Source organism: Mycena indigotica, assembly GCF_014461135.1.
Source record: "Mycena indigotica strain 171206Taipei chromosome Unknown Mind.scaff0010, whole genome shotgun sequence".
Classification (NCBI taxonomy): Eukaryota; Fungi; Basidiomycota; class Agaricomycetes; order Agaricales; family Mycenaceae; genus Mycena; species Mycena indigotica.
Genome location: NW_023503009.1, coordinates 3,027,195 through 3,054,014, shown reverse-complemented (window position 1 = coordinate 3,054,014; position 26,820 = coordinate 3,027,195). Strand labels below are relative to the sequence as shown.

At 50.9% G+C, this 26,820-nt stretch overlaps 4 protein-coding genes across 4 annotated transcripts; 1 reads left to right on the top strand and 3 right to left on the bottom strand.

The window, feature by feature from the left end:
• Positions 1-13,725: 13,725 nt before the first annotated feature.
• Positions 13,726-16,778, bottom strand: MIND_01143400 (uncharacterized protein; the record flags this gene model as incomplete). The annotated part of the gene is made up of 2 exons (XM_037367971.1): positions 13,726-16,312; positions 16,366-16,778. 2 exons carry the CDS (start codon positions 16,776-16,778, stop codon positions 13,726-13,728), a joined length of 3,000 nt encoding a protein of 999 aa, XP_037215803.1.
• A 4,963-nt stretch (positions 16,779-21,741) lies between these two features.
• MIND_01143300 (uncharacterized protein) lies at positions 21,742-23,831 on the bottom strand (the record flags this gene model as incomplete). The annotated part of the gene is made up of 9 exons (XM_037367970.1): positions 21,742-21,768; positions 21,823-22,005; positions 22,055-22,305; positions 22,353-22,539; positions 22,594-22,631; positions 22,680-22,982; positions 23,030-23,108; positions 23,157-23,467; positions 23,528-23,831. The coding sequence occupies 9 exons, from the start codon at positions 23,829-23,831 to the stop codon at positions 21,742-21,744; spliced, it is 1,683 nt and encodes a 560-aa protein (XP_037215802.1).
• Positions 23,832-24,235: 404 nt separating this feature from the next.
• Positions 24,236-24,732, top strand: MIND_01143200 (uncharacterized protein; the record flags this gene model as incomplete). The annotated part of the gene is made up of 2 exons (XM_037367969.1): positions 24,236-24,376; positions 24,424-24,732. 2 exons carry the CDS (start codon positions 24,236-24,238, stop codon positions 24,730-24,732), a joined length of 450 nt encoding a protein of 149 aa, XP_037215801.1.
• A 189-nt stretch (positions 24,733-24,921) lies between these two features.
• Positions 24,922-25,800, bottom strand: MIND_01143100 (uncharacterized protein; the record flags this gene model as incomplete). The annotated part of the gene is made up of 3 exons (XM_037367968.1): positions 24,922-25,451; positions 25,510-25,562; positions 25,613-25,800. 3 exons carry the CDS (start codon positions 25,798-25,800, stop codon positions 24,922-24,924), a joined length of 771 nt encoding a protein of 256 aa, XP_037215800.1.
• Between the last annotated feature and the right edge of the window lie 1,020 nt (positions 25,801-26,820).

Genomic DNA, 26,820 nt, shown 5'->3' with positions numbered 1-26,820 from the left:
CCGATTGCCAAGTCAGTCAATGACGCGCGTGCTTACACCCTCGGCACCTCGTATGAAGTCCAAACTAACAGCCTCTGTCAAAGTCAGCAATCCGGATCAAGTTGCTGCGGCTCTCGAAAAACAAGATTATGTTAGGGTTCGTTTTCTTGTTATTGTGTTGGTCCAATGTACTGAGTCCATCAAGGCATTCACCTCAGCTGCCATGTACTCTCTGGAGCTTGGCCCCGATGTCGTAACTGAACCTTTGCGTCAAGCTGCCTCGCTGCTCAACGTCCCATCATACGCAACAGAGGGCAACTACGCGTTCGGTACAACCCAACTCAACGTGGCTGCTGCCCAACGCCCTGACGCAGAAAACAGTGCGATCATTTTCATACCTCGTTTTTGGTTGACCAAACATTGTATCAGATTCTCTAGCCACAGACCTCAGTTTCTTTGGTGGAGCTCACATAGACGCCAAGGACAGTGTTGGCCATTATACACATATGATGGTGTTATCCGACATTCCTCCCAACTATACTCCCGGGTTCTTTTTTATTCTTGGCTTGGGCGTATTCGTCGTTGCGGAGCCCCAAATATCGATCGTTTTCTGCGGCCTTCGTCAACACGGAGGAACACCTCCTCTTTCACCTGTTGGAGAGGAGGTCGAGAACTCGGCAGTCCGGCTCACAACCATCACCTACCCACCATGGGCGCAGATGAATGGCACGGGGAGACTGCGCGTCGGCAGTTGGCCTGATGGTTCGCCTCTGTATATCGCTCCTGAAGTCACGTATGCAGGGTACGAGAATGACATCGATACTTGATTTGTGTCTTACATCAGCGATGAATTACTGAAGGGATCTGTTCATGTGCAACACAAGAGGCAGCGCTACGATTCCGCTCTGTGTTGAAACCTAAAACATGCCTGAATATTAGTGTTATGTGCTGAAACATGACTGTATTGTTGTAGTGGCAAGGCCTTGTTTCCTGCCCGAAACAAGGCCTTGCCACCAAGCCCTGTCCAGCATCCGTCTGTAATACAGAAATTTTCTCTCCCTGACTTCATTCTTTTGCCTTATCTGTGCCACAAACTCTGCCCTTCTATCCTGAAACAGAGCCCATGTTATGTGTTACGGAGTCAGCTGAACTGAAACAAAACATGGGCTACGTTATGCGTTATGTTTCACATGAACAGATCCCTTCAGTACAAGCTTGTGCCACTTGCTTGCACTTTTGGTTGCGAGCTCGGCGGCCTGTAAACGAGCTTGTGAGGGCATGTAGGGAAGAATTTTCGTTTTAGAGGTCAATGTATTTGTTTGCTTAGAAATAGAACACTCTCATTATCCTATGTATGATGCCTATTCCGTGCCTTGTCGAGACTTAATAAATAAACTTTCGTTTCGTCGTTCTTGTGGCTAGATACTCGTGTTGCTGGTAGATACTGCAGATAGTGAAAATTAGTCATAGTATTACCTATTTGGGCCATCCATGTGATATAAAATCTCCATTGTGCTACTGTGCACTGAAATGATAACAGATTCAGCTGAAAATTGGTGTGTGGTTAGATATACATGATACCCTGAAATGTTCCAAGTTTGGAAATTTTCTATGGTATAATTATCAAGTAATTTAATAATTTCATCGAAAATTACAGTTCCTGATCTGAATTACCTGGATAAAAATGCAGGTCTCTGCAGGAATAGTTGATTGGCTATTACTGTTATCATTTGTGCATATCCAAGGTAGAAAGGTCCATAGAGCTGTCCACAGGGGAAATAAAGCTTAGGAAAGTGTAAATTTATTTCTTTGATTCTATCCTGGTGTTAATTGTGCCTGGAGATATGGAAGGGGTGAAGACCCTCAAACTTTGGATATATATTGTCACTTCTACTAGTTCACATACATGTATAGACAATATGAGGGTTGTCCAATTATTTGTGTATATTTGACAATCACTGGGAACACATCACGGCGGGTTTGCCGTGATGTGACACTAACAATCAGTCACGGAAATAAACCTTTTTTGGATCCAGTATCTGGATCAGTCACGGGAACCAGGGCCGGTGAACGCTCACACCCGGAGAGAAAATACTAAAAAGGAAATTTAGCCGACAGTATCTTGGATGGCGGTTCAAGCGCCGCAGGCGCCGGAAAAAAATTTCAGACATTTGGAAGAGCAATTTTTCAATATTGTATGCCAGATCTGAGATGTATGGTAAGACATATGCAACTCTTAGGGAAGCTCTCTTTTTCTCTTTTTTCTCTTTCCTTTTTGGGAATTTATTTTTTTCTTCTTTTGGCTACAAACAACACCAGTATCAAGCCGTTCTTGTCGATTCATCAACGACTGGCTGCAGCACGTGAGAAACCCTTTTCGTCCATTCCGTTTTCCCGTTGTCAAATTCAGGTGCGCGGACCTTCCTACGTTTGATGGTCCCTGCTAATCGTTCTAGTGTTTGTCGCTCGTCTTTCGGACGCCAGTATTCAGGCTCATTGCGTATCAATGTGGTCTTGAATGGGGGAGCAACCAGAGTCAGCGCTACAAATTTTGTTGGGGGAGAAAGGGATTGTCTTTAGAAACTCCCTCACGCGTCGTTGGCTCGATCCTCGGGAGTTCGCGAAGCTCCCAGAACATGTATCGCAACCATTCGCCTTGCGCCTAACCCAGACCTTTCGGACATCTCGAACTTTCTCGCAGGCTTGGACGAATATCTCTCAGTACCTCTTGCAATCCGACGCTGACAACCGACTCCGAGTCTTGGTTGTCCATAACGGCAGAAAACACCGTTTCCCTCTTCATCACGCCATGCTTTCAGGACTTATACTCGACGTTCAGCTCGAATTTGGAGGTTCCCAAATCAACGTCGCCTCGGAAGAAATCCAAGACTACTTGGACGACAACAATCAACCCAATATGGAACGAATATTTGGTCCACCATTACAGTTGAATGACAAGAAGGGTCTTATTGATCGGTTGAGCCAAGTGCGTATAATTGCTCTTCCACCTCTATTCGTATACTAATAAGACTTGGTAGCTTCTGGGAAATTCTCTCGCGGACATTGCACGAGTGGGATTAAATTCATTCGACCACGTGGAAGAAACAATCGCGCAAAGGATAAAGGATGTGAAAGCGGCCGAAGAAAATAGCAACGGATTCCAAGACCCCACTGACGCCAGCCAAATCAATCCTATGGCCTACCTCCTCGCGTTAGAGGCGCCCTCGAGAATAGGGGGTGCTCAGCGGCTCTTCAATGGCGTCTTTTTGATTTTTGCATATTATGTTATATGCCAAGTGAGCTACCCTTCATAACTTTGTCAATATATCTGACACAGTAAGGGATCGAATCTGCAGGACCATGACGATGTACAGAAAAACCTCGTGCAGTTTCACCAAGAGCTACGCATGCCCGTTCCTGCCGATTGGAGAATTTCACATATCCATGAAGGTTTTTCGGGCCCTCTGTCGCTTGCCCTGGGCTCGAGCATCCTGATCATCTTGAACGATAACCGCGACTTTACTGGGTCCTTTACGAGTCTTACTTCAGATCTTGCAGTATTTAATGTGCGTATCTTGCTCAGTCAACTTCTAGTTGTTGACTCCATCTTACAGCTGAACCAAGAACCGCAGTACCACAGCTCCCCCAATTCTCTTATTCGGAAGCTGGAAGACGTTATTTGGAAACTAGTTATTGCCTCAGCGGCAGGAGATTTTCATCCCGCCATGCTTTTTCATAAGCTTAAAACCTCTCAGCACTTTCAACATTTGAAAGGGTTGTGCAAATGGTTAATGGATCCAAATCAGATGCCAGTTTCTATGATGAAGCAGTGGTACTCGCTGATAGCCCTGGAGGATGATCAAGGTTGGCAACTTCTGTCTTTGTTATATCCGTGCCGACTCCGGCATCCGTCTCCGGTATTTGGTTTTTACGCAATGAAGATTTACTGAGCGTTTCCAATTACCCCGACTTATGATCTATGCAATCATCTATGCCTTGTTCCTCGTATGCAACCCCTCTTCTACTTTACTTGACTTTGTTCTAATCTTGTTACTTACTTTGTTATACCTTATTCCGTTTCCGTTACTTCTTGTACTATAAATACTTTGATGTATTATCACGTACTTGAGTTTGTAAATTAACGTTGCTGGTCTCTATCTCCCAGCGTCGTCTCGACTCCGCTCTTCTCTTCTTGTCTTGTCTTGGTCAACTGGAAGCCCCGGTCACCCAAACATCCTTCTGTGGTGTTCCGCCCCAAGTGCTCTACGACTTCGATTCCGTCTCTGACTTCGACTCCGTCTCCGTCTCCGTCTCCGTCCCTTTGGTCGACACGGCACTTAACAGTATTTACAAACTCACTTCCTTTTGACCATGTCAAACGTACGCCTCTCTTCTGGCAACATAGACCCCGCCAATACTGGTCAACGGCGTTCATCCCGCTTCTACGAACAAATGGTTCCTCTCACTTCGCCTATGGCGAACTTCACCTACAACGCTGGCGCTCCCGTCACTTCGGTTCCTGTTCCCGTTCCTCGGACACCTACTGGCACGACCAACCCTTTCCGGCCTGGTTTTGTCATGTCTCCGCAGGATCCTGATCCAAGTACTATCCCTATGCCAACGACTCCGCATCCAAACACGGGTCGTTTTTCTAACGTCAGTTCCCCTCCCGTCTCTCCTACCTTACGTTACCGACCCCTCACTCCCACACGCCTTCACGACATCGAAGAAGAAAGCGAGCCAGTCCCGATGTATCGGCACGCTTTTAGCAGGCCCATGAGCCCTGCTCAAGGTCGCTCCGGAAACGGAAACGATTCCGGTCAAGGTCAACCAAACCGCAACCCCTCTCCGACTTTTAGCGGCAAGCCGAGTCCATTCTTGACTTCGCCCTCTAGCTCCCCTCCTGGCGAACTTCAACGCGCTATGATTGGCGCTCTCCAAAATTTCCAACATTTCCTCACCAACTTTCCTCAGCGCAACAATGCTGCGCCCCGTTCCAATCGGAGTCTTCTCCAGGCACCGGACACGTTCGACGGTTCCGATCCCGCGAAGCTTCGTCCCTTTCCTCACCCAGTGCTATATGCACTTTGCCGAGCGTGAGCAAGATTTCTCTACTGATGACGAGAAAATAATCTACATCACCTCGTATCTGCGCGGAAACGCATTGGCGTATTTTACGCCTAACCTGTATGCCATGAATCAGGGCCAGGCTATTGCGATTCCGGCTTGGGACGGCAATTTTCCTTTGTTCATCAAGGAACTCCAGGACAACTTTGGTCCTCAGGACCCGGTTGGCGACAGCGGAGGACAAAATTCGGAATGTGACGATGAAGTCCGGTGATAAGATCACCACTTACATTATCCAATTCGACACCCTCGCTCTCATCACCAATTGGGGTGATTCCGCTCTCCGACACACCTTCTATTCCGGTCTTCCTAAACGTATCAAGGACGACATGATGCACTACGTCTACGCTAATACGCTGGACGGAGTCAAGCAAACTGCCCGTCTCATTGACGGCAAGTATTGGAAGCGTGAAGCGGAGAAGCAGAGGGAGCGGGAGTTAAGAGATTCTCATAGTGGTGGATCTGGTTCTGGTTCGGGCTCTGGCCATTCCGGTGGCCATTCCGGTGGCTCGAATTCTGGGTCTGGGGGTTCTAAAAAGGACTCCTCTTCGAAAAAATCGTCTGGCTCTTCTGGCTCCTCTGGCAACAACTCCGGAAACGGAAACGTCTCCAGGTGGTAATTCAATTCTGGCAACAAGGGCTCCAACAGCTCTCAGCAACAGGCTTCCTCGTCGTCTTCCAACAATAACGACAAGACGAAGACAGCCAAAGCGCACGCTTCCCTTCTTGGTCCTGATGGGAAGTTGAAGCCAGAAATACGCGAGTTCAGAATCAAGAACAAGCTTTGCCTCTTCTGTGGCAAGTCTGGGCATATGGCCAACGAATGTCGAAAGAAGAAGGCTATGTTGGACGACGCGCCACTACGATCACTCCGGTGGCTGCGTCTCCGGCGGTCGCCACTCCGGTCGACAACACTGAGTCAAAAAAATAGTCAGCGACTCGGTCCCTCTTGCAGCCGAACCGAGCCGCGTTGACTCCAGGTTGCTACCGGAGGTACGTCTCAACGCGTCCGCTCTTTCTTCTCATGCCCTCTTTCTCGATCTTCACGTTTCCGCTCTCGTCCCGTCTCCGGGGGTCCCGGACTCGATCCTGTCAGGAATAGAGTCTGGTTCAACCCCAACTCTTTCCGTCGTACAACGCATAGCGGCGGGATTCAACTCCCGCTTGAGGACTCTTATCGACTCTGGATCATCTCATTGTTTTATATCTGCCTCTATCTGTAAAATGAAGAATCTTTTGCCCTATGCTGTTTCGCCTGTCAAGCTACGGTACCTCGACGGCTCCTCATCAACCATCAACCAACAAATCCGTCTTCTCATCCGCTTTCCGTCTGGCGAAGTCCACCTTGTGGAATTCTATGTTACCCATCTGGACTCTCCTTGCGAAATGGTTCTTGGATATAGTTGGCTCAACCGCTTTAATCCGTTGATTAACTGGTCTGAAGCCACCGTCTCTTTCCGTTCCAACACGTCTAGGGAGTCTTTGTCGACAAAACTGGCTACTATCACGCCTGCTCCTGTTGCGATCAGCTCCTCTACGAGGAGGACACTCCGGAATCGGAATCGATTCCGCCCTCTCCGGTTGCTCCTATATCGCCCCTTCGCCAACAAATCCTGGTCCTGTATTGGACGATCCGTCTCCGGTTGACACTCCGTCTCCGGCCATAACTCTCACGCGCAAGACTCCTCTTGTCGCGCCCCAGATCTCTCTTGTTTCTGCTGCGGCTTATCGCTGTGTTATTGCGGATAAAGATACGTATCAGTACACTCTTCGTGCAGTCCCTTCTGACGAAGCCTTTGCTCGAGCAGCTCAAGCCGAGTCTGAGGTTAATTGTCTCCCACCCGAGTACCAAGACTATGCCGATGTGTTCTCGGAAACGGAAGCCTTCAACCTTCCGCCCCATCGCGAGTTTGATCTCAAGATCGAGACCGTTGATGGTGAAGAACCACCCATCGGACACGTCTATTCTCTGTCTCAGAACGAGCTGGAAGCTCTCCGCAAGTTCATCGACGAGAATCTCCGCTCCGGGTTCATTTATCCTTCGCGCTCTAGTCATGGCGCGCCTATTCTCTTCGCTAAGAAGAAAGATGGCAGCCTTCGCCTTTGTGTTGACTATCGCGGACTCAATCGCATCACGAAGAAGGACCGCTACCCGCTTCCGCTGATCTCGGACTTGCTTGACGCACCGGGAAAGGCACGTATCTATACAAAACTCGATCTGCGCCACGCCTATCATCTTCTCCATATCGCACCCGGAGACGAACCAAAAACGGCATTCCGCACTTCGCTACGGCTCTTACGAGTTCAGGGTTGTACCTGAAGGTCTTACCAATGCTCCTGCTGCGTTTCAAAGATTTCTCAATAGTCTTTTCGCCGACTTACTGGATGTTACAGTTATCGTCTATCTTGACGACATCCTAGTCTATTCAGACGACAAGTCGAAGCATGTCGAGCATGTTCGGGAAGTCCTACGGCGTCTCCATGGGCCGGACTCTACTGTAAGTTGCCAAAGTGCGAATTTGGCGTCACGACTACCGAGTATCTGGGCTACATTCTCTCCCCCTGACGGCTTTCGCATGTCTCCGGAGAAGGTCTCCGCGATCACGGACTGGCCTACGCCTAGAAAGGTTAAGGACATTCAATCCTTCCTCGGTTTCTGTAACTTCTATCGACGTTTCATCTTCAACTACTCCGACATCACGATTCCGCTCACTCGTCTCACTCGTGCCAACGTCCGCTGGAACTGGTCCACTGAGTGTCAAGAGGCTTTCGATTACCTCAAGAAGGCCTTTGTCGAAGCTCCGATCCTTCATCACTGGGTCCCAGACCGCCAAATCACCCTAGAAACGGACGCCTCCGACTATGCTATCGCCGCTATCCTTTCCGTCTCCGGCGATGATGGTGAAATCCATCCTGTGGCTTTCCGGAGTCGCTCTCTGGGGCCATCAGAGCTCAACTATGACACACACGATAAGGAATTACTCGCTATCTTCGATGTGTTTACTCACTGGCGTCAATATCTTGAAGGCGCCCCGATTCCGGTCGATGTGGTCACTGATCACAAGAACCTTGAGTATTTCTCTACTACCAAGGTTCTAACTCGGCGCCAGGTCCGCTGGTCCGAGTATCTTTGTCGTTTCAACATGACAATCCGATTCCGCCCAGGTAAACTTGGGGGTAAGCCTGATGCGTTAACTAGACGATGGGACGTCTACCCAAAAGAGGGGGATAAGTCCTATGGAAAATTGAATCCGCAAAATTTTCGCCCTATTTTCACATCTGAACAACTCAACGCCTCTCTCCGCGCTACCTTCCTTGAAGAACCTGTGCTTCGTGCCTCCGTCATTCTGGATGTCAAGAAGCTTCATGACGACATCCGCGCTCATATCAATGACGATCCCGCTGCCGTCTCCGGCCTTTCCGCCGCGAAATCTGGCAACTCATCGCGCTGGAAACTCGATGACACTGGTCTCTTACGCTATGACGATCGAATCTGGGTACCACTCGTCTCCGGTACGTCTCCGGAGTTGCGACTTACTGTACTCCGACACCATCACGACCATATCCTCTCCGGTCACTTTGGCCAAAATCGTACTCTCGCTCTTGTCCGACGCGAATACACTTGGCCAGAACTCAGAACCTTCGTCAAGGACTACTGTGCATCTTGTATCACATGCAAGCGCAACAAGAAGCCAAGGCATCGACCTTACGGTCTGCTAAAGCCTCTCCCCGTTCCTCTCCGTCCTTGGGATTCTATCTCTATGGACTTCATTGAGCAGCTCCCCACATCCGGTGAATTCGATACCATTCTAGTCATCGTTGATCGTGCCTCCAAACAGGTCATTTTGATTCCGTGCGACACTCACATTTCGTCTCCGGAGCTCGCTCGACTTTTCCTCATTCATGTCTTCTCGAAACACGGAGTCCCATCCCACGTCACTTCTGACCGCGGAAAGGAATTCGTGTCCTCTTTCTTCCGTTCCCTTGGAGAACTACTCAACATGGAACTCCATTACACTTCGGGCTATCATCCTTCTGCTGATGGGCAAACGGAGCGCATGAACCAAACTGTTGAGCAATATATTCGCATCTATTGTTCTTACCAACAGGATGATTGGCACGAGTTACTGCCGATCGCAGAGTTCGCACTCAATAATGCTCCTAACGCTTCTACTGGCATATCACCCTTCTTCGCGAACAAAGGCTACGATCCCTCTATTACGATTCATCCAGAGCGTGATGTGGCTAATGTTTATGCTAAGGACTACGTCGTCGATCTCCAAGAGCTGCACGAGTTCCTCAAGGAACAGATCAAGTACGCTCAGGAGCAATACAAAGAGACTGCGGACCGGAAACGCATTCCGGATCCGTCTCCGTCTATTGGTGATGAAGTCTTTATCTCGACCAAGTACATCAAGACCAAGCGTCCGACTCCGAAGTTCTCGGAAACGCATTTTGGTCCCTTCGAGATCATTGGAAAGCCCAGTGCTGCGTCCTATCAAGTCCGTCTCCCGAAATCCCTTTCTCAAGTTCATCCCGTCTTTCACGTTTCCCAAATCGAAATCCACACACCCAACAAATTCCCTGGTCGCGAAGAGCCACCACCTGCGGCTATTGAAGTCGATGGAGAAGAACACTTCGAAATCAAACAGATTGTTGACTCCAAGATTGATCGCCGTTTCAAGGGTCCGGCTCGACTCCGCTACCTGGTCGAATGGCTTGGTTACGAGAACACTGATGAACAATTCACTTGGGTTGGTGCACCTGACTTGGAAGCTGAAGAGTATATCGAATCCTTCCATCGTCAATACCCCAACAAGCCTAAGCTGGATTAACGTCACTCAATTCACTCTCACTCCGTTCTGGATCTTCGAGATAAGGAAATTATATTCTATTTTACATTAACGACTCTAATCTTCGTCGTTTTCTCGATTCCGTCTCCGAGGCGTCTCCGTCTCCGCTACTCGGCTCTTCCCTTCCCTTTGTCAACCCTCGCCGGGGGCTCCTCGTCCACATCCATCGCATCATCTTCTTCGACCTCTTCCTGCTCCTCCTGCTCTTCCTCGTACGGCTCGCCCTCAGCATCCTCCGACTTCGACTCATCCGCATCCTGACATTTCTGGCCTTCTCGTTGGATGAAGACGTCCCAGTGTTGCAGGGTCTTGTCAATTCCCTGTAGACGCTCGTCCAGTTGCTCGGGTGTGGTCGACAAGTTGATCGCGCCAACGTTGAATCGCAGCTCGCGACCAAGGTTTTGTAAACCCATGATCACGCGGTTGAGTTGCCGGTGATCAGTTCGCTGACGCATCAGCAGATTGCCGATTGTGGCGGCAACCCCCGCGTTGCTGAGCGTCAGGCCTGACGACTCCGCTGGCGTTTCCGCTGGCGTCTCCGCTGACGTCTCCGCAGGAGCCTTCTTCGCAACTACCCTGGGCACCACGATTCGTGGCCCCGCAACCTTCTTCTTTTTCCCCTTCTCCTTGACCATCCCCGCCTCCTTCTCGTTCTTGCGGAATTGCAGTGGCGGGTTTCCGTCCTCGCAACGGATCTTGAGCTTGCGGCAATTGTCGCAGGAAAGCCGCCCGTGCCAAGTCGTGTTGGGCTTGGGTTCGCTCCACACGCAGGGTTTCCCCGACTTGATACACTTGGCGCATTTTTCTACCAAATCGGGTTAGGTTTGTAATCCAATTCAAGTCTGGCACTTACTTTTGCCTTCTTCATCGCTCCCTGCATCGGACCCTTCGTTCTGGGCCTTATCGGCGTTCTCGGCGTCTTCGGGTGTTCCCACATTGTTGGGTTCTTCGGCTACAACCGCCGGCTCGGGCTCCGCGGATGACTCAACGCGCCGTATGATTCGCCGGCCAATCCGGGCATTCGCCTCCGCCGTCTCGGCAAGGGTCAGCGGGGCGAGTCCGCTTTCCCTGCGAGCTCTGGCCCGCTCTCTGGCCAACTCGGCCTGGGCCCGGCGCCGTTCTTCCTTATCAGCGGCCTTCTTCGCCGCCTTCTGCCTGGCCTCGGCCTCCTCCTCTTGTTCCTTTAGCACCCGGGCTCGCTGCTGCTCAGCGCGGCTCCTATGGTACTCGGCTGCTCGTTTGATGAGCTCTGCTTCATCATCCGGAACCGCTGCCAATGGGGCTATGACGGAACCGTGCTCCGACTCCTCCTCGTTGATTGGCTCGTTGTCAACCGGGTCATCGGGATCGTACGACTCCGACCGACCACCCGGTGACGGCGCCCTTGGAGCCATCTCCGCGAGCTCAGCACGAAGCCTCTCCGCTCTACGATCCAACTCCTCCAACTCCCTCCGCATGTCTACGCGTCGGTTGCTACCCGACGGTAACGCGTCAGCCAAGGGGTCTCTGTCCGTCCCCCCAACCCAGCCACCAATCCTTTCCGTCTCCGACAACTCCTCGACCTGCTCCACCGCGTTGGTATACAGGTTCTTGGCCTTCTTCGCGTTTTTGGCGTTTTGGCGTTTAGGCGGCATGGTGGGAAGTGGTAAAGATAGAGAGATTGATGTCAATCGGTGACGTGCTTCTTGTCACCCCTTTCCTTTTTCGTCCTCCTTGCTATTATCACGTTCTCACCGGCTTCCTCGGTGATCTCGGCCTTTCCGGCCTTCGACTCAAAATTTTCACAAGTCCAACTCTGACTCCGACTCTCTCTGATTCCGACTCCTACCTCTACGACCATTGCTCCTGTTTCTTGTGGGCAAGAAACGCAAGAGGGGGATACTGTTATATCCGTGCCGACTCCGGCATCCGTCTCCGATATCCGTCTCCGGTATTTGGTTTTTACGCAATGAAGATTTACTGAGCGTTTCCAATTACCCCGACTTATGATCTATGCAATCATCTATGCCTTGTTCCTCGTATACAACCCCTCTTCTACTTTACTTGACTTTGTTCTAATCTTGTTACTTACTTTGTTATACCTTATTCCGTTTCCGTTACTTCTCGTACTATAAATACTTTGATGTATTATCACGTACTTGAGTTTGTAAATTAACGTTGCTGGTCTCTATCTCCCAGCGTCGTCTCGACTCCGCTCTTCTCTTCTTGTCTTGTCTTGGTCAACTGGAAGCCCCGGTCACCCAAACATCCTTCTGTGGTGTTCCGCCCCAAGTGCTCTACGACTTCGATTCCGTCTCCGACTTCGACTCCGACTCCGTCTCCGTCTCCGTCCCTTTGGTCGACACGGCACTTAACAGTCTTCTTTGACGCTTGGGTTATTGACTCACTCGACAGCAACGGTTGCTCCTACTGAGGACACTCAACTGATTGACAGCAATTTGTTGAATGAGCAGATAATGAACGATGCAATGCCAATCAAGCGTCCTCGAGAAGCAGATGACGAAGGCGGCGAAGACGTGAGTCCGAGAAAGCGTCCTAACAGGAAAGACATCCCCTTGCCCGTTTGTCTTCGTATCTATGCCCAAATTCGAAACCAACTAATAACCTCTGAGAACGTCGAATCGAATCAGGAAAAGCCGAAGAAACCGCCGAAGAAATCCACACCCAACTCCAAGCCCCCAAAACCTAAGCACAACCACAAGCCAAAAACAAAGCCCGATTCCACCAGAGCCACCATGCCTGTAGACCTCTCGAGGATGTTGGAGCCAGTGAAGGTTGCAGGCTTCACATTTACAAATTATCCGCACCAGTTCCAGCAAAACCGGTCTAGCAACATGTTTGCAATCTATGCTCGGGTCGAGTGGCTCATCTAAGGAATAAGAATTTTCCCACGCCAAGACCGACGCTTTGAATGACGCTTTGCTTGCGCTTTGCACAACACGAGGGACATTTTCCCAGCCTCGGGCACCCATAGTCTCGTTCTCAGACGTTCAGCGAGGCTTTTCCGCATCACCATCCTAGTAGATAGAACCAGGCTAATGGTATATCATCAAAATCTGTCAATCTCAAGTGATATCAAAAATTGTTGTGAAAGTGTGATGCGGGAAAAGCCTCTATAACGTCTGGGGCATTTCGTACAGGCGACCGAGGGTCTGTCACAGCCCTCTATTTTCAGCCTTCTTGTGCTCCTTCAGCCCCAGAATGGCATGGAGTGTGGCATTGGGAGGCTTCCACAGCCACTGGAACTCGATTTGCATGAAAAAAATGTGGGATTTGTGGTACATTTGAGGTGAACTTTGTGGGGTCTATATAGGGCCATTGACGCGTTTAGACGCGTCGAACACGCCTTTTCAGCCATTTTTCTTCGTGATAATGATGCATATTGGGTACTGATATCATCCAGCCATGCATAACGCAGTCCTCACTAGCGCAAACCTGCTAGAAGGAGGGAAAGACGGATTTATTGGCCTGTGACAGTACGTGACATTGTGACAGATCCTCGGCCTACGGTACGAAATGCCCCAGACGTTCCAGTGGACTTCCCGTCGCCCGATCTTACCCGAAATTTTTGATATCATTGATGCTTGTTCCGAAATTTCCCTGCGGAGATTTTCGAAGTCCACTGGAATGTCTGGGGACGAGACTAGGGCACCCAAGAACACCGAGCGCCCGAAGTCTTGATGGCGCGTGATGTCCCGACACCCGACTGTCAATCCCGCCCTAGAGAACGAAGAAAATTTGACTAAGTAGTATAGCTGTAATACAATTATGTGGCTGAATATGACTGTTGCCGTTTTTGCGCCTTCTCTGGCGATGGCGGAAGAACCTCGGGAAGCGCTGGCAATCCTCGAGCGCGTTTCCGAGGCCGTGGATTGCTGTCCGTGTCTGCGTTGGTAGGCACTGGCTGCATAAGCGGGAGAGACATGGGAGGAGAAACATGACTGGGGGACTGGCTAGAGCCAAGACGCCGACGATCGATGGCGCCAAGGACGCGGCGCAGAGTGTCTTCGAGCGGGTCTAGCACCGCCAACGCTTCCGCATCTAGTGCAGCAACCGCTGTCGAGCTGTCCAGAGCATCTGCAATTATGCCCCATGTATTGCCATGTGTCCGAGCTTCAAACAAGAGACGTGCAACAGCTTGCTGCTCCAGTGTCTGAGCGGATGTCGGAAGTTGCGCTGAGGAAGAAGGCATGGGGTGCGAGGGGAGCAGAATTGGAGGGAGGTCAAGGCCAGAGACCATGCGACGACCAGCCAGATCCATGTCGGACTCAGAATCATTGTCCTCGTTGTCGTCATCAGAGACATCCTTCCCATCATCATCCGAATCTGTTTCGTCGCCAGCATCAAGCTGTTCGTGGGCACTAGCAGCATGTTCTTCAGTGGTGGTGCGAGCATCGAGCTCCGCCGACTGTCCCGATAAGCTCTGCACCGTCAGCTGAGCGCGACCAGGCATGATGCCAAGTTGGAGTTGCAGCTCGATGGCTTCGCGCCAAGTAATTGGGAAGGGGATGGTGTTGGGGTGAAGGATACCAATGGTCTTCTGACGGAACAGAAGCTCCATATACGCTCGAGCGCCGCGGCAGTGCTTGCATGCTGCTCCGCATCGCAGGAAATCAGGGCATTGACAGTTGCTTGCTCCGTTGGACGCAATTTGGACCATATACTTCCGGCTGTTGATCTCACCCTCCAATGCCATCGAATTTAGGCAGTCAAACTCGTACAGGCGAATGGTACCGTCGCTGTTTGTTGTACACGTTGGGACACCAATTTGATTTGCCAGCACCATCTCCCCTCCCCGAACTTGACGCTCAATGTCATCCGGGAAGTATGCCAGAAGTGGGACAGTCTCGTCCGCTTTGGCTTGGAGTTTTTGAAGTAATTCTTCACCACCGGGAAAGTCCGCAAAACGACGAATGTATTGCTGTCTCCGTAGAATGCGATCATGTCGATTCTGAGATATGCGGGGCAGTACTTTGAAGACGAGAACATTCAGAAGAACATCTGGACGAAGGCGACGTCCGTTGCGTTTCTCTCGCGAGAGTTGGGTGTTCTTCAGTTCGCCATTAAAACGCTCGAGGTGGTTGGTGGTGTTGAGAACATCGGAAACGGGGCAGCCTAACCGCCGCGCGGCCTCGACACGAGCAGAATCAGACCAGCTGTCAAAAAATTTGAGCCAGTACTCGTCTCCTAGATAGTCCAGGTGATGGAACACGGCTGTAGCGACCTCGGGGAGCCGCCCATTGCCCCAATCCTTCAATGCATGCTCCAATGTCTTGCGCTCAGCAGCCAGGAATGCGCGCGCAGCCGCTGCATCGGGTTGCGCCAATAGCGCCTGCTCCACCGCCTGTACCCGCGCCTTCAAATCCGACACAAGCTTCTCGACGTCGCTCCCGGCCTGCTTGATCTTGTTTCTCGCGTTCCGCCAGCACTGCTTGAGGTGGAAACGGCATATGATCAGCCAGATTTCCGGCCAAATCTGCAGCAAGGCTGCCCGCTCCTTCAAGTCGGTGTCCGTGATCGCGGAAATGGGGGTAAACGATTGCTCAGCGTGACCAAGATCTCTGCCGACAGAGTCGAGATGAAGGCGCCATGTCCGAAAGAGCTTGGTGAGGATGTCGGTGTTGTATCCGGATGAGGACTGGCAATTCCCAGACGGAGCAGAGAAGATGAAAAGGGCGATTGGGACACCCTTCCTATCCTCGTCAAGAGCCATCGCGATGAAGAGCAGCAGGCGGGAGTTGGAGAACCCGAATGTCCCGTCAACAATGAATTGGTTCTGATGCGCGTACTTCCACGAAAGGACATCCATCTCGGGAGTCGATATCGCGATTTCGAACCTCTCCGCTTTGCTCTTCCGCGCCGAGTAGTGGAAGATGACGGCGGCGAAGTCACGTTTGTAGTCGGGGGATGAGGGGTCGAGCCAGTTGTGAATGTTGATCTCCGCGCGGGTGTCGATCTGAACGCCGTTTGCCCGATGGAAGATGCGATATATTGAGCGTGTATCCTTGGGTTCAAGCAGCCAGCGATACGGTGATGTATCAGCATCGCGCGGGAGCCCCGGGTATTCTCGGGCATGGAACAGCCGCGAGTTCTCGATTTTCACGTCCTGCAGCTTGCCGGTCTGCAGCATCTGAATGGCGCGGTCGTACACCACAGCTGCGACGGGCTTGCGGGGAAGACGATCGATTTTGGTGGCGATACATACAGCACTATGGTCGATGATTCCCCGAATGCGAAGAACAGCGTCGGTGGGTGGGTGGTACGACATCTCGAAGTGTGCATTACACTCGAGCTGTGGATATGGCGCTTGGCATTGCTTCGACTTGGCCACAGAATGGTCGTAGCTGGAGGCGCTGGAAGGTGTGGGTGTGAGTGTACCATCTGAGAACACTGACAAGTAGCTTACCATTGGTACAGGATTCGCTGGAAGCTGCTTTCTGCAGGTTTTTTATCGCCCCGCATCGGCGTTTCGTCCTTGTTCTTAGCCCATGCGCGGAAGAACCGCTTCGAGGGGCAAACCGTCGGAGAGGAAAATCCAAGGGTCTTGAGACGCTCGAGGGTGTCCTTTTGGGCGTTGGGATCAGATTTGTGGTCGTAGACCCTTTCGAAGAGGACGTTGGGGGGTGGGTTCTCGTATAAAGATGCCAGCGCAGTCTTGCGTTCAGTCGAAAGAACAAGCTCGCTGACGTAGACCTTCGTTTTGATGTCCCGCGCAGTCAAGATTGGTATTCCGCTTGCAGTCAGCGGCGGAGGTTTCCTCTGACGCGTCTTCTTGGTGGACTCAGCAGCGGCGGGACCAGGGGCAACAGCAACAGGCATAGCAGCGATGACGACGGTGGCAGGTGGTGGTGGTGGAAAGAGTCAAGCAAGAGATGGCGGGGGTTGTGCATTGTGCGCCTGCTGGGGCCGCTAGGCTAGAGGAGCCGGTCACCGTGGGTGGCAGTCGGCGAGCTTTGAACGCGGACATGACAATTTAGGACGACAATGATAATATTGATAGCTTCCTAATGGGGAACGGGACCCGGGCCGGTTGCCTATTCCTTAGACCAGCCACAGAACCAGTAAATCTTGCCTTTCTTGGGTTTTGGACGCTCGAACATCGAGGACATCTCTCCCAAAGAGCCAACAGACGGGATGTGGCTCCGTACGTGACCGACATAGTCTAACCAGCCTTCGAACGTTGCGGATCCATATCCTCCATACTGTCCCATTCCTCGTCCGAGACGATAGAGAATGGTGTGGCATTACTTGGAGAAGAGGTCTGGCGGCGCCCAGGGGCAAAGTCCCACGGTTCGACAGTGCGTCGAACACCGTCGACTTTGAAAGAAAAGGCGCATTCAAATTGGTCAGGATGAAAGTCAATGTCGTCGTCGAGTTGTCGAATAAACCAATAGACGAGCAGCATGAGAGAGCGAATCACAAAGTGATTAGCGCGAGCCTTGGGAATAGTAATTTGCCTTCGGCTGAGAATGTAGCCCGATTGCTTTGGCTGGTCGCAGGGAGACCGAGGGCATTGAAGAACGAAATACTAGATAAGTATGGCGGAATTGTTGGGCCATCAAGTCGTTGGGATCAAAATCGATTGATTGCAGAGCTGGGCTCATAAAAGCGCGATTGAGCCATCTGGAGATGGTTGAGGGAAGTTCGTGAGAGTTTTCAGCGACTGCTGTGAAAGCACTGGACGGGAAGGGTGCGGCGATGGCCTCGAAGATGTTCTTGAACGCACCCGAGGATGCCCAAGTTCATACGGAAGCGGACTGTAACTCTCCACAGAGTGTTGCAATAGAGCTTGCATCCCCTCGTGGTTCTTCGGCAGGTCAAATGCCAGAAGGCGTTGATGAAATGGTTCACGAAGATCAAGAAGAGACGCGTACATTGGAGGGCAAACAGCGAGAAAGGCGTGTCCAGCCAAGTTCACTTGCTCATCCTCCGCTTCGCTTCTGAGGGCATAATACTTGCGCGGCAATCATGCCGCGTTCGTCATCCCAGCCCATCGAGATACAGCTGGGCTGGCTGACTCTTCGTAGACTGATGCTCTTGATGCGCGACTCTGGGCAGCCGACATACGACGCCTATGGCCATTCCCGCGAGCACGTGCTCTTGATGAGTCGGATTTGGTACAGGATGTGTCATATTCACCAAGCAAGAATTGAGCTCCGAGATGTCGAGCCCTCGGACATGGACGAGTATTCTGCCAAGGACAATGGAGGTGTTTCGGCACCAGAACTTGAAGTTGTGATAGTTGATGAGCGAGGTCGAGAGTTCGGAGATGGTCTGGAGAATACTGGAGCTTGTCGGACTACAGAACCTTTCAGATTGTATCCAGATAAAAGTAGAGATGACTCACGAGCATAACCAATCTCCCCGTCACCAATTAACGCGCCGTCCTCCAAGCTGTGACGAACTAGGAGGCCTTGTTTCACTCTGATCATGCCCTCCACTCCAAACTTTGAAGAAGAAGTCAAAGCAATAGACGGTTGAGCCATACGTGCTTTGTGTGCAACCCTGTCTTCCTCCTGTAGAGTAGCATGTTTGCGTTTTTCAACTCGGACGCAGGAAGGTTTTGAAAACTGAGCCAATAAAGCGGCGGCGAACATGTCCACCACCAAGCATCTGAATCCAAAGCATTATTATCTGAGCAAAAAAGAAGGAAAACGAACTTACCATTATCATTGTATCGTTCTCCTTTATTGGTGTGCTGCTGCTCATGTTCATGCTCAACATCGACATTGGCGGGAACTGATTAGGCGGGAGTAGATGGCCATTAGGAGGATGAGATCATCTTATCCGAAGATCGAGTGGGATGACATCGACGAACGGTGGCCAGTCTTGTCAAACAATGAGTCCACCATTGATGACCCTACTCAACCATTAGATGGTCAAGATGGACCACTATGCTCCGGCGGAGATGCGGAGATCTAACTGAGAGCAGCTCCTTGGTCGTATGCAGATCTTGTCGCCAACCCCAGGTCTACCAAGACAAGGAACCGAGAAATCGCTGAGAATTGAGTCAGTCGAGGGTTCATGTTGATGTCTCGCCCAAGCGGCACGACCACCAGTAGCACCCTGCGAAGTATATTGATGAGCGAGCAAGCTGGTGCTGCTATCCGCTTTGCTCAAGCGATGACTTGCATAGCTCCGGTTGCAGTTATAGAAGGATGTAATGCTAGCGGTAGACTCGCGATAGCGATGACCACGAGAAGTTTGTGATTGTTGAGCTGGTGCTTTGAAGTAGAAACTAGATGCATCGCTGGCCGCACGTTTGCGACGAGGGTCCCGCGCCAACAACGAGAAGGTGTCATCAACGTTCATAGAAAGCGAGATCGACAGATCTTCAGAGGATGGTTGTTCGCGGAGACTGAGCATAGGCAAGCCATACTCGAAAGGATCATTTACTCCAGGGTTGGTCACGTGTCCACAACAGACCCAATGCTGAAGACCGAATCATGATGTCCATGGTAAGCTCGAGTGTTGCGCGCAGCAGGAGGTGGTGGATAAAACGTCGGGCGATTAGCATGGAACTCGAAACCTCTGCGGACCTCATCAAACGAGTCGAATCCGGTAGAGCTGATGCCAGAGGCGGGTCTTGAACGAGTTCGAGCACGCATGCTGGTCATCGAAGCGCGTGAATTTCCGATGGCGGAGCGACGTAAACTGCAGTCTGAGTTGACCCGTGGGCGGGGTTGGGCAGCAATTTCTCCGGCATGGGCAAGAATGGACTTGAGTACGGATTCAGGGAATGAGCGCGACTGTGAGAGGGTGGTGGAAGAATGTTTGACAAGGTAAGCGGCTCTTTTTGCATCTTTGATGCTGTTCCTCTTCAGGGAACTGATACCCAAGCTTGAAACCAATGTTGAGTTCACCGGTCAATGGGCCATTTTGTGGCAAAAGGCCAATATCGCTTCCCAGGCTATCAGAGCCGCGCAAGAGTGTTGGTTCCTTGAGATCGATGATTGGGGAAGGATATTCTGGGTACTGACGCCTTCACTGGCTGTCATAGTCGGCGCCGTGATGTCCATCAAACGTGTAGCGGACCGAGGGGATCGCTGGTCTTCGGTTTTCTGAAGACGACGGTGCCGAGGAAGTCTGGTCGATGATGAACTGCATAGGGGGTTCCGGAGGCGCGTCAATTGCAAGTAGATTGTGCAGGTCGATATTGGCCGGCGTTTTGAACGCATTCTCTAGTTGTTCGACGGAACTGCGCCTATCTGATGCCCCAGGCTCATTCAGCTTCTGGAGCTCACCCGTGAAATCAAACGACTTTTTTCGCATCCTCCTCCGAGGCAGCGCCATCATCGATATCGGCATGATTACCATCGTCTTCAACCAGCTCAACATTGAACATGGGCAGCTGTAGTTGAGGGGGCGACGAGGAGATGCGAGGCGAGGGAGGCAGAGGCGGCAAGTCACCAGGCGGAAGCCCAGAACGAGAGCGTGTCGATTTAGCACGTGATGCCGATAAGATAACTTGCAACTCGTTTGGAAAATCCGGTCAGATGTATCCAGTTCCTGCTCTTGGTGATCAGAGGTATGCGATCCTCCCAAAGCGCCTGCAATACCGAGCACTCGCTTTGCGCCAAGTGCGAGGAGCATTCCATTGTTGTTGCCTTTGCTGCTCCGCGGATTGCGAGTGTGACGGGTAAAGACGGGAGGCAAAACGCGACTGGTTTTGGGCTCTCGGGTGACGAGCGGGAGCCAAACGTTAGCGACGACGGTGCTCGCATGTCCATCTTGCTGTCCACAGAAGATGGAGGCGGAGAGGGCGATGATGATGAAACAGGTTGGGTTCATGAGCGCCGCAAACGCAAAGAGTGGAAACAGGAGCTGGATCCGGCTCTGGCGAGGGCGTCATTGTTCTGTGGTGAGATCTCTTGAACGTGGCGTCAGAAGCTATCGGTGCAGGTGGCGTTGACTTGAGAGCAGTGGGCCACGGAGCAATGTGTTGGCCGATCAGTCGTCGTTGAGATGCTTTAGGCACTAGTTGTCGTTTGGGCGAGAGGGCAGCCCGTTCAGCATATGGTCGAAGGGAACTGACTGATCCCGCGCTGGGTCGCAAGACTTTGGATTCGTTCTTGCCAACGGGACTCTCTTCAACAGGCGGCACAATAGCGTTGCGAGCAGGCGAAGGAGTAGCATCCAACTCAAGGAATGTAATCGATTGAGCAAGATCGTGTTCAAAACACCTCCTGACTTCGAGTTAGTCATGATTAAGAAAATAAAGTAAAATTTTCACCCGTGGAAGAGCGGTTGTTTTCAAAAAAAACTCCACGGGGGACGAGGACGGGATGTCCCATCTATTATATCATCCCAAACCGGACGCGGCCTTGGTCTTCGACGTTTAAACGGTGTTGCAGACACAACCAGGAAATCCTCCGTCTCCACATCCTCATAATCCTCGCCTCCATGTCCATTGGTAGTGGCTTCCTCAACGGTAAGCATAGGCGGTTGATTGTTGATGCTTTCCAACGCAGACAAACGACATGAAAAACTGGGGAAACATCGCTCAATGGAGCGCGCTTCCGTCCCTCGAGTGAGTGCTGGCTGCCCCAACGTGAGTCCCTCTTGTCCTTTTTTGTCCTGAACGTTGGGACACACCTAGAGTCTCTAGTAGACCGTGAAAGCGTCGGCTTGGATGTGGCTGAGTCAAAGCATGTCACGGTGACTGACACCTGTGAGGAACAAGTGCATGGATTCAATCAATCATCAACTACATTTTTTGTCCAAAAAAGTACGCTACTGTGTCTATCTTGTTGTTGGCTTCGGCTTTGGCTGGGAGTTATCTTTAGCTCTGCGAGAAGGGAGGCTTCCCCTGGCTAAAGATATCAACGTGAGCGTACATCAAGCTGTTTGGAAAACAATAGACTTGCCCGAGAGCGGCAATGATCGCCTTTAGCCAAGCTTTAAACGGAGGACCATGAACTTCATCATTCATGATTGCATTGATTGCTGCCACAAACCACTCGTGAATGAGTTCGTACATTCCATGCCGTTGAAAGCGGACAGCGATCCCAGTCTTTTTTTGTACACCTTCCAAGAAGTTGTATGCCTACGACGGGTAAGCACTAGGAAAGAATGTGAAATGAGTCAAGACAAACGGTTAGGAAACCAAATATCACGATGTTGAGGGGAAAGGTTTCAACTCGCTTGAAGATCTCCATGTTGCGATAATAGACAGATTGATGACTGGCCATCGCCCATATTATGTTCCCAACAACGGGATTCGTGAACCGCCCCGTTTCGGGAAGTTTCGCGGTAGCTCTATCTAGGAATGTACCATGGACGGTGTCGTTGTCAACTTGAACGTCAGTCGCCGTCTGAGTTGTGTCTGCAACTTGTTGTGGTTGGCCTGGATCCTCGTAAGCATGCATTTGTTTGCAACATCGATTATCATACTGAAGTCGGGCAGAGGCGTATCGTGGGCATAATGCAAGTCCTCGATAAGCCAATCCGCCGTCTTTACCTCCTCGTCGGTGTACGTGAGTTGACCAGTTGGAGGGTGGGGTACCTTGCTCATTGGCCAAACTCGTTCAAGGCCCTTTTTCCGCACGGAGTTGCGTGAGTTGTGTCTTCCAGTGTGGAGCTAAGTAGCAACCAGTCAACTAGGTGAGTGAAGCGGAAAGATTACACCACCAACCGCGGAGCAAAGGCTACTCTCAAGTGCGGGTGTTATATCTATCAAGGTCAGTCAATATGTGTCTCTACACAAAAGCAGAATTTAACCGTCGTCCGTGAGAATGATGCCTTGATTAGCCAAATATTCGCGGGTGACCTGAAGGATTCGCTTGTAGTCAGTCGTTCCCCAGTAGTCCTTCACTGCTATAAGATGGATCGCAGTTTCGAAACACTCGTCGGCGAACTGTTTGACTTTTAACTCAGCCGATTCGGGAATCCCCACCCGGGTTGATTTGGACTTTGAGCTGGTAGCGAGGGAAGGACTGCCAGTCGTGCCTTTGCCTGCGGCAATGATGGTGGCGTGGTTCGCTGGACGACCGCGATGGCGCTTGCGCCGCTGCACTCCTCCCTCTATTCTTGAATTCAGCAAAGCATACGTCAAGGAACGCAGAACGCACCGCTGGCAGAGTGAGTATCTGAAGACTGGGAAAAGACTGGGTTATCTTCAAGTTGGGTTGCTTGAGCGCCAGCCTGCCGCTACATTCGATGGTAAATATAGCGTGAAAAGTAGCGGCGAATAGGTACCGGTGCTGCGACCTGGTCCAGCAATTCCGTAACAGAAATTTGAAGTTGAGGTGCTTGACTGGTCGTCTTGAAAGTGGTGTCGCCACCTATGGAGAGCACGGACTGGTCACCACCTACGGAGAGCATAGACTGGTCGTCATTCGCGTTGCCGGTGACAGCCTCCAGTTGCGCTTCAGGTTGCTCGACACGAGTGGGGAATTGGTGAGTGGCGTCCGGGTTGACGCCAAGCTGGCGCATCGCGCGTTCATAGCCTTCGTCAAGCCCGAGTTGATAGCCAGTGGACATTCCGTCTGCAAAAGCAGTGTCTACTTCTTGAATAAATGTTAGCATTTACTAGGTACTAGACTACACAACAAAGAAATGGGACGAACCGATACGTTTCTGGGCCTCCAGTGGCACTGAGGCAAAAGATTGATCTACAACGCTTGCATGAGGCAGGGATTGAGAAGCTTCGTTGAAGTCGGTGTAGCTGTAGCTGTAGCTGTTGGAGCTCCCATCGTAGTAACTCTCGGCGCCGCCAAAGGAGTCCGACATGTCGCCATCGAATGCGCTGGCGCCAGTCTGTGAAGGACTGCCAGTGGCCTGGGGGGGAGGCGATAGGTTGAAATAATGTGTGAGCAAGCGTGCCTCGTCGTTTGGGCCGTTTGGATCCATGGGCTCATCCAAGTTCGTCATGGTACTGTTGAGAGCTGAGCGAAAACTTGAATGAAGAAGTAGAAAGAAGTTGGAGAACTTAAAATTCATGTTTAATTGTCAAATTTTGATCACGGCGGCCACCTACCGAGATCTCCCATGCTGGCCGTCAATCGGATTTTGAGCGTAGAGTTCTTGAGGTTCAGGGTCGGCTCAGCTCAGTGCTCCGTTGCCATATCGCAATAGAGCTGGCGATTCGAATTGCACTGGCTCTAGTAAGAGCACCTTTCAGACCACGCCATGGATCTGGAGGGTGCGATTCGCCATCGGATTGGACTTGTCGAGTATGAGGGTGCAAAGTGATGATGACAAAGCGGAAGACAAACGCGTTTGATCTGACTCTCTCGAATGTCACAGCTTTCGTCTTTTGACTTGTAACATCACCCATGACTGAGCTTGGATCATCTCCTACTCCCTCTTCGCTCATGAAAGAGCCTTGCACCGATCTTCAGAATGACGGCCCGGGCACGCGCAACTTGGACTCCGCAGAGAATCAGGCGTTAACACCTCTGCCTCCAAACGAGCTTGTAAGCCTTGCTGTGTCCACGTCGGCTAGCGCACTGAATAGCAATAGAAGCTGCGCTATCAGAACTGGACTCTCCTCGTTCCAAGTTCCCCTCTAGCAGCGCAACAGCTCATCCACACGTTGCGGGCCCACCGAGAAGCATGCATTGCAGAGCACGCAATGGCTCAACGCCGTCTCCACGAAATGGTCTCCGCTATGAATTTTCTCCGGTCCTTGATAGACGAACGGACTCGAAGCATCCGGGATGCAGAACACGACATCGGTGAAGCACATCTAGCCCTCCATGCGCACGGCGTTGCGTTGGGCAATGATGGTTGCAGTTTGTGTCGTAATGGCAAGGATGCCCTCATAGCCTGACCGGGGTGGGACGTTGCTAGTTGATTAGTCGATGGGTCTCTCAGTGTATGTACTAAGTATCGGATTCGAATTTATCGAACTTAAAGACGCGAATGCAAACGCTGAGCAGACTGAACTTGGATGAGAATTAGGTAGAAACAAGTACGATCCAAACAATTTCTAATACTTCATGGAGCGAACAGACGATGATTAGTAGCTCATATCAGCGGCGTCCAACAGGCTTGTGTCCACCCACCCAGACCGCATAGAAATATCACGCTGGTCCGAGTCATCCAACTTCTCCTCAACTTCGTCGATGACATCAATGAGGTTCTGGAGGTCCTTGACAAGAGAGACGATCTTCAATTTAGCTTTTGAAACGCCCTTTTCGCTCTGTTCCATTCGGCGCTGTCGTTCCCTCTTCTCGGACGACAACTCTTTGCGAATCGCCACGAGCTGAGCCAACATGTGTTCTCGCCCTTTTCTAGCCTCGAAAATCTTCGCTCTAAGGCCAGCTTCTTTGTCTTTCTGCTGGTCCATAAGTTCTTCTCCCTCGGCCAACTGCTCCTTGAGCTCGGTCATCTCGGCATTGAGCTTGACATTCGCAGCGAGGCTTTCCACGGCGTTCTCTTGAAGTACGTGCTTGGTCATAAGAAGACGCTCAACTTCTGTTTCAAGACGAGCATGGTCAATCTTCAATGCATGATACCCGTTGAGAAGGGCCTGCTGCTGTTGGAGGTCTGCTCATGGTGTTCAGAACCGTTCAGAAGAGAGAGAGAGCAAAGGGAAAGTATGCACCTGTGCGACCGTTATTATTGGCCCTGATGAAAGGGTTGTTGTCGACAGCCTGCCTGGGATTGGATGTCGGCGAAAGACACAAATAATTAGACGGCACACTTACAAGCGCAAAGGCCCCAATGGCGAGGAGGCGATGTTGCTTGACTGGGACCCGTCTGTTGCGGAGGTAAACAAGCTCTGGTCTGCACCGGAGGGAGTTCCTGGACTGGGTGTTTGGATAGACGGAGCGCGTTTCTTGAAGCCAGGAAAGGCAGCGGAGTCAACACTATCGGGAGAGGAGGTAGGAGCCATTGATGGAGAGGCGAACCGGGTATCCCGTTAAATAGCCTATGGACGATCTCTGTTCCCAAAGTTCGAATTGCTTGATGAGGTCTTGTAATTGATTCATCAGGAAACACGGTAACTGCCCTGGTAGCGCTACAGGAGCATCTATAGCACTCATAGCTCTGTAGACAAGTTGCCCGATATATAGCGCTACAGAGTGCTATGGGAGCATATGCCAGTGCTATGGTAGAGCCCCCATAGCGGTGCCATAGCACTCCCATAGTCTTATATATCAGCCTAAATATACTGCAATAAGAGACAAATATTACTGCCCCTGCCCCACTACTGGCCAACTGAGAAGGCACAGGAGATAAGGCAAGGGACACTTTGAAGGCTTAATGGGTTACTTAAGATTATGATTATTACTTATTACTAAATGGCAACTGTGGGACTTGAACCAAAGACCTTGTGAAAAATCCACAAATAACAACGGAGTAAAGCAGATGGAATCAACTAGACCAAGTAGAGAACAGAACATATTCTTTCTCAGTAACTATAATGTGGCCTGGAACTGACTTGATGCTCTGACTATTTTGTCACATACCTTCTACTTGTATCCCAACTAGTCCCTTCAGCTATGTATGATATTGGTAGTGAATATATACTCACTATTCTTCAACTTTTATACAAACTTCTAATTTTTTATATGAGGAAATAGTATTGTGAATAGTTAGGAGCAATGGATTCATAGTCATTCATACTCTAGCTAGTGATGTTGGTAGTGCTATGGTAGCTGGTGATAGCCAGCAGTAAATACTACAACAGTATTCATATCTTTGATACTGATGTCTATAGCGCTACAGAATGCTATGGAGTTTCAGAAGATGTCTATGGTAGCGCTATAACAGCTATGAGGCCACACATATCTTGGCTGGCAGTTCCATAGCCGAATCCGTGTTTCCTGATGTTGGCGCTCTGGATTATCAAAACACACAGAGAGAGAGAGACGTAAGCACAAACTCTTAACCATTACCCCCGAGCGCCACT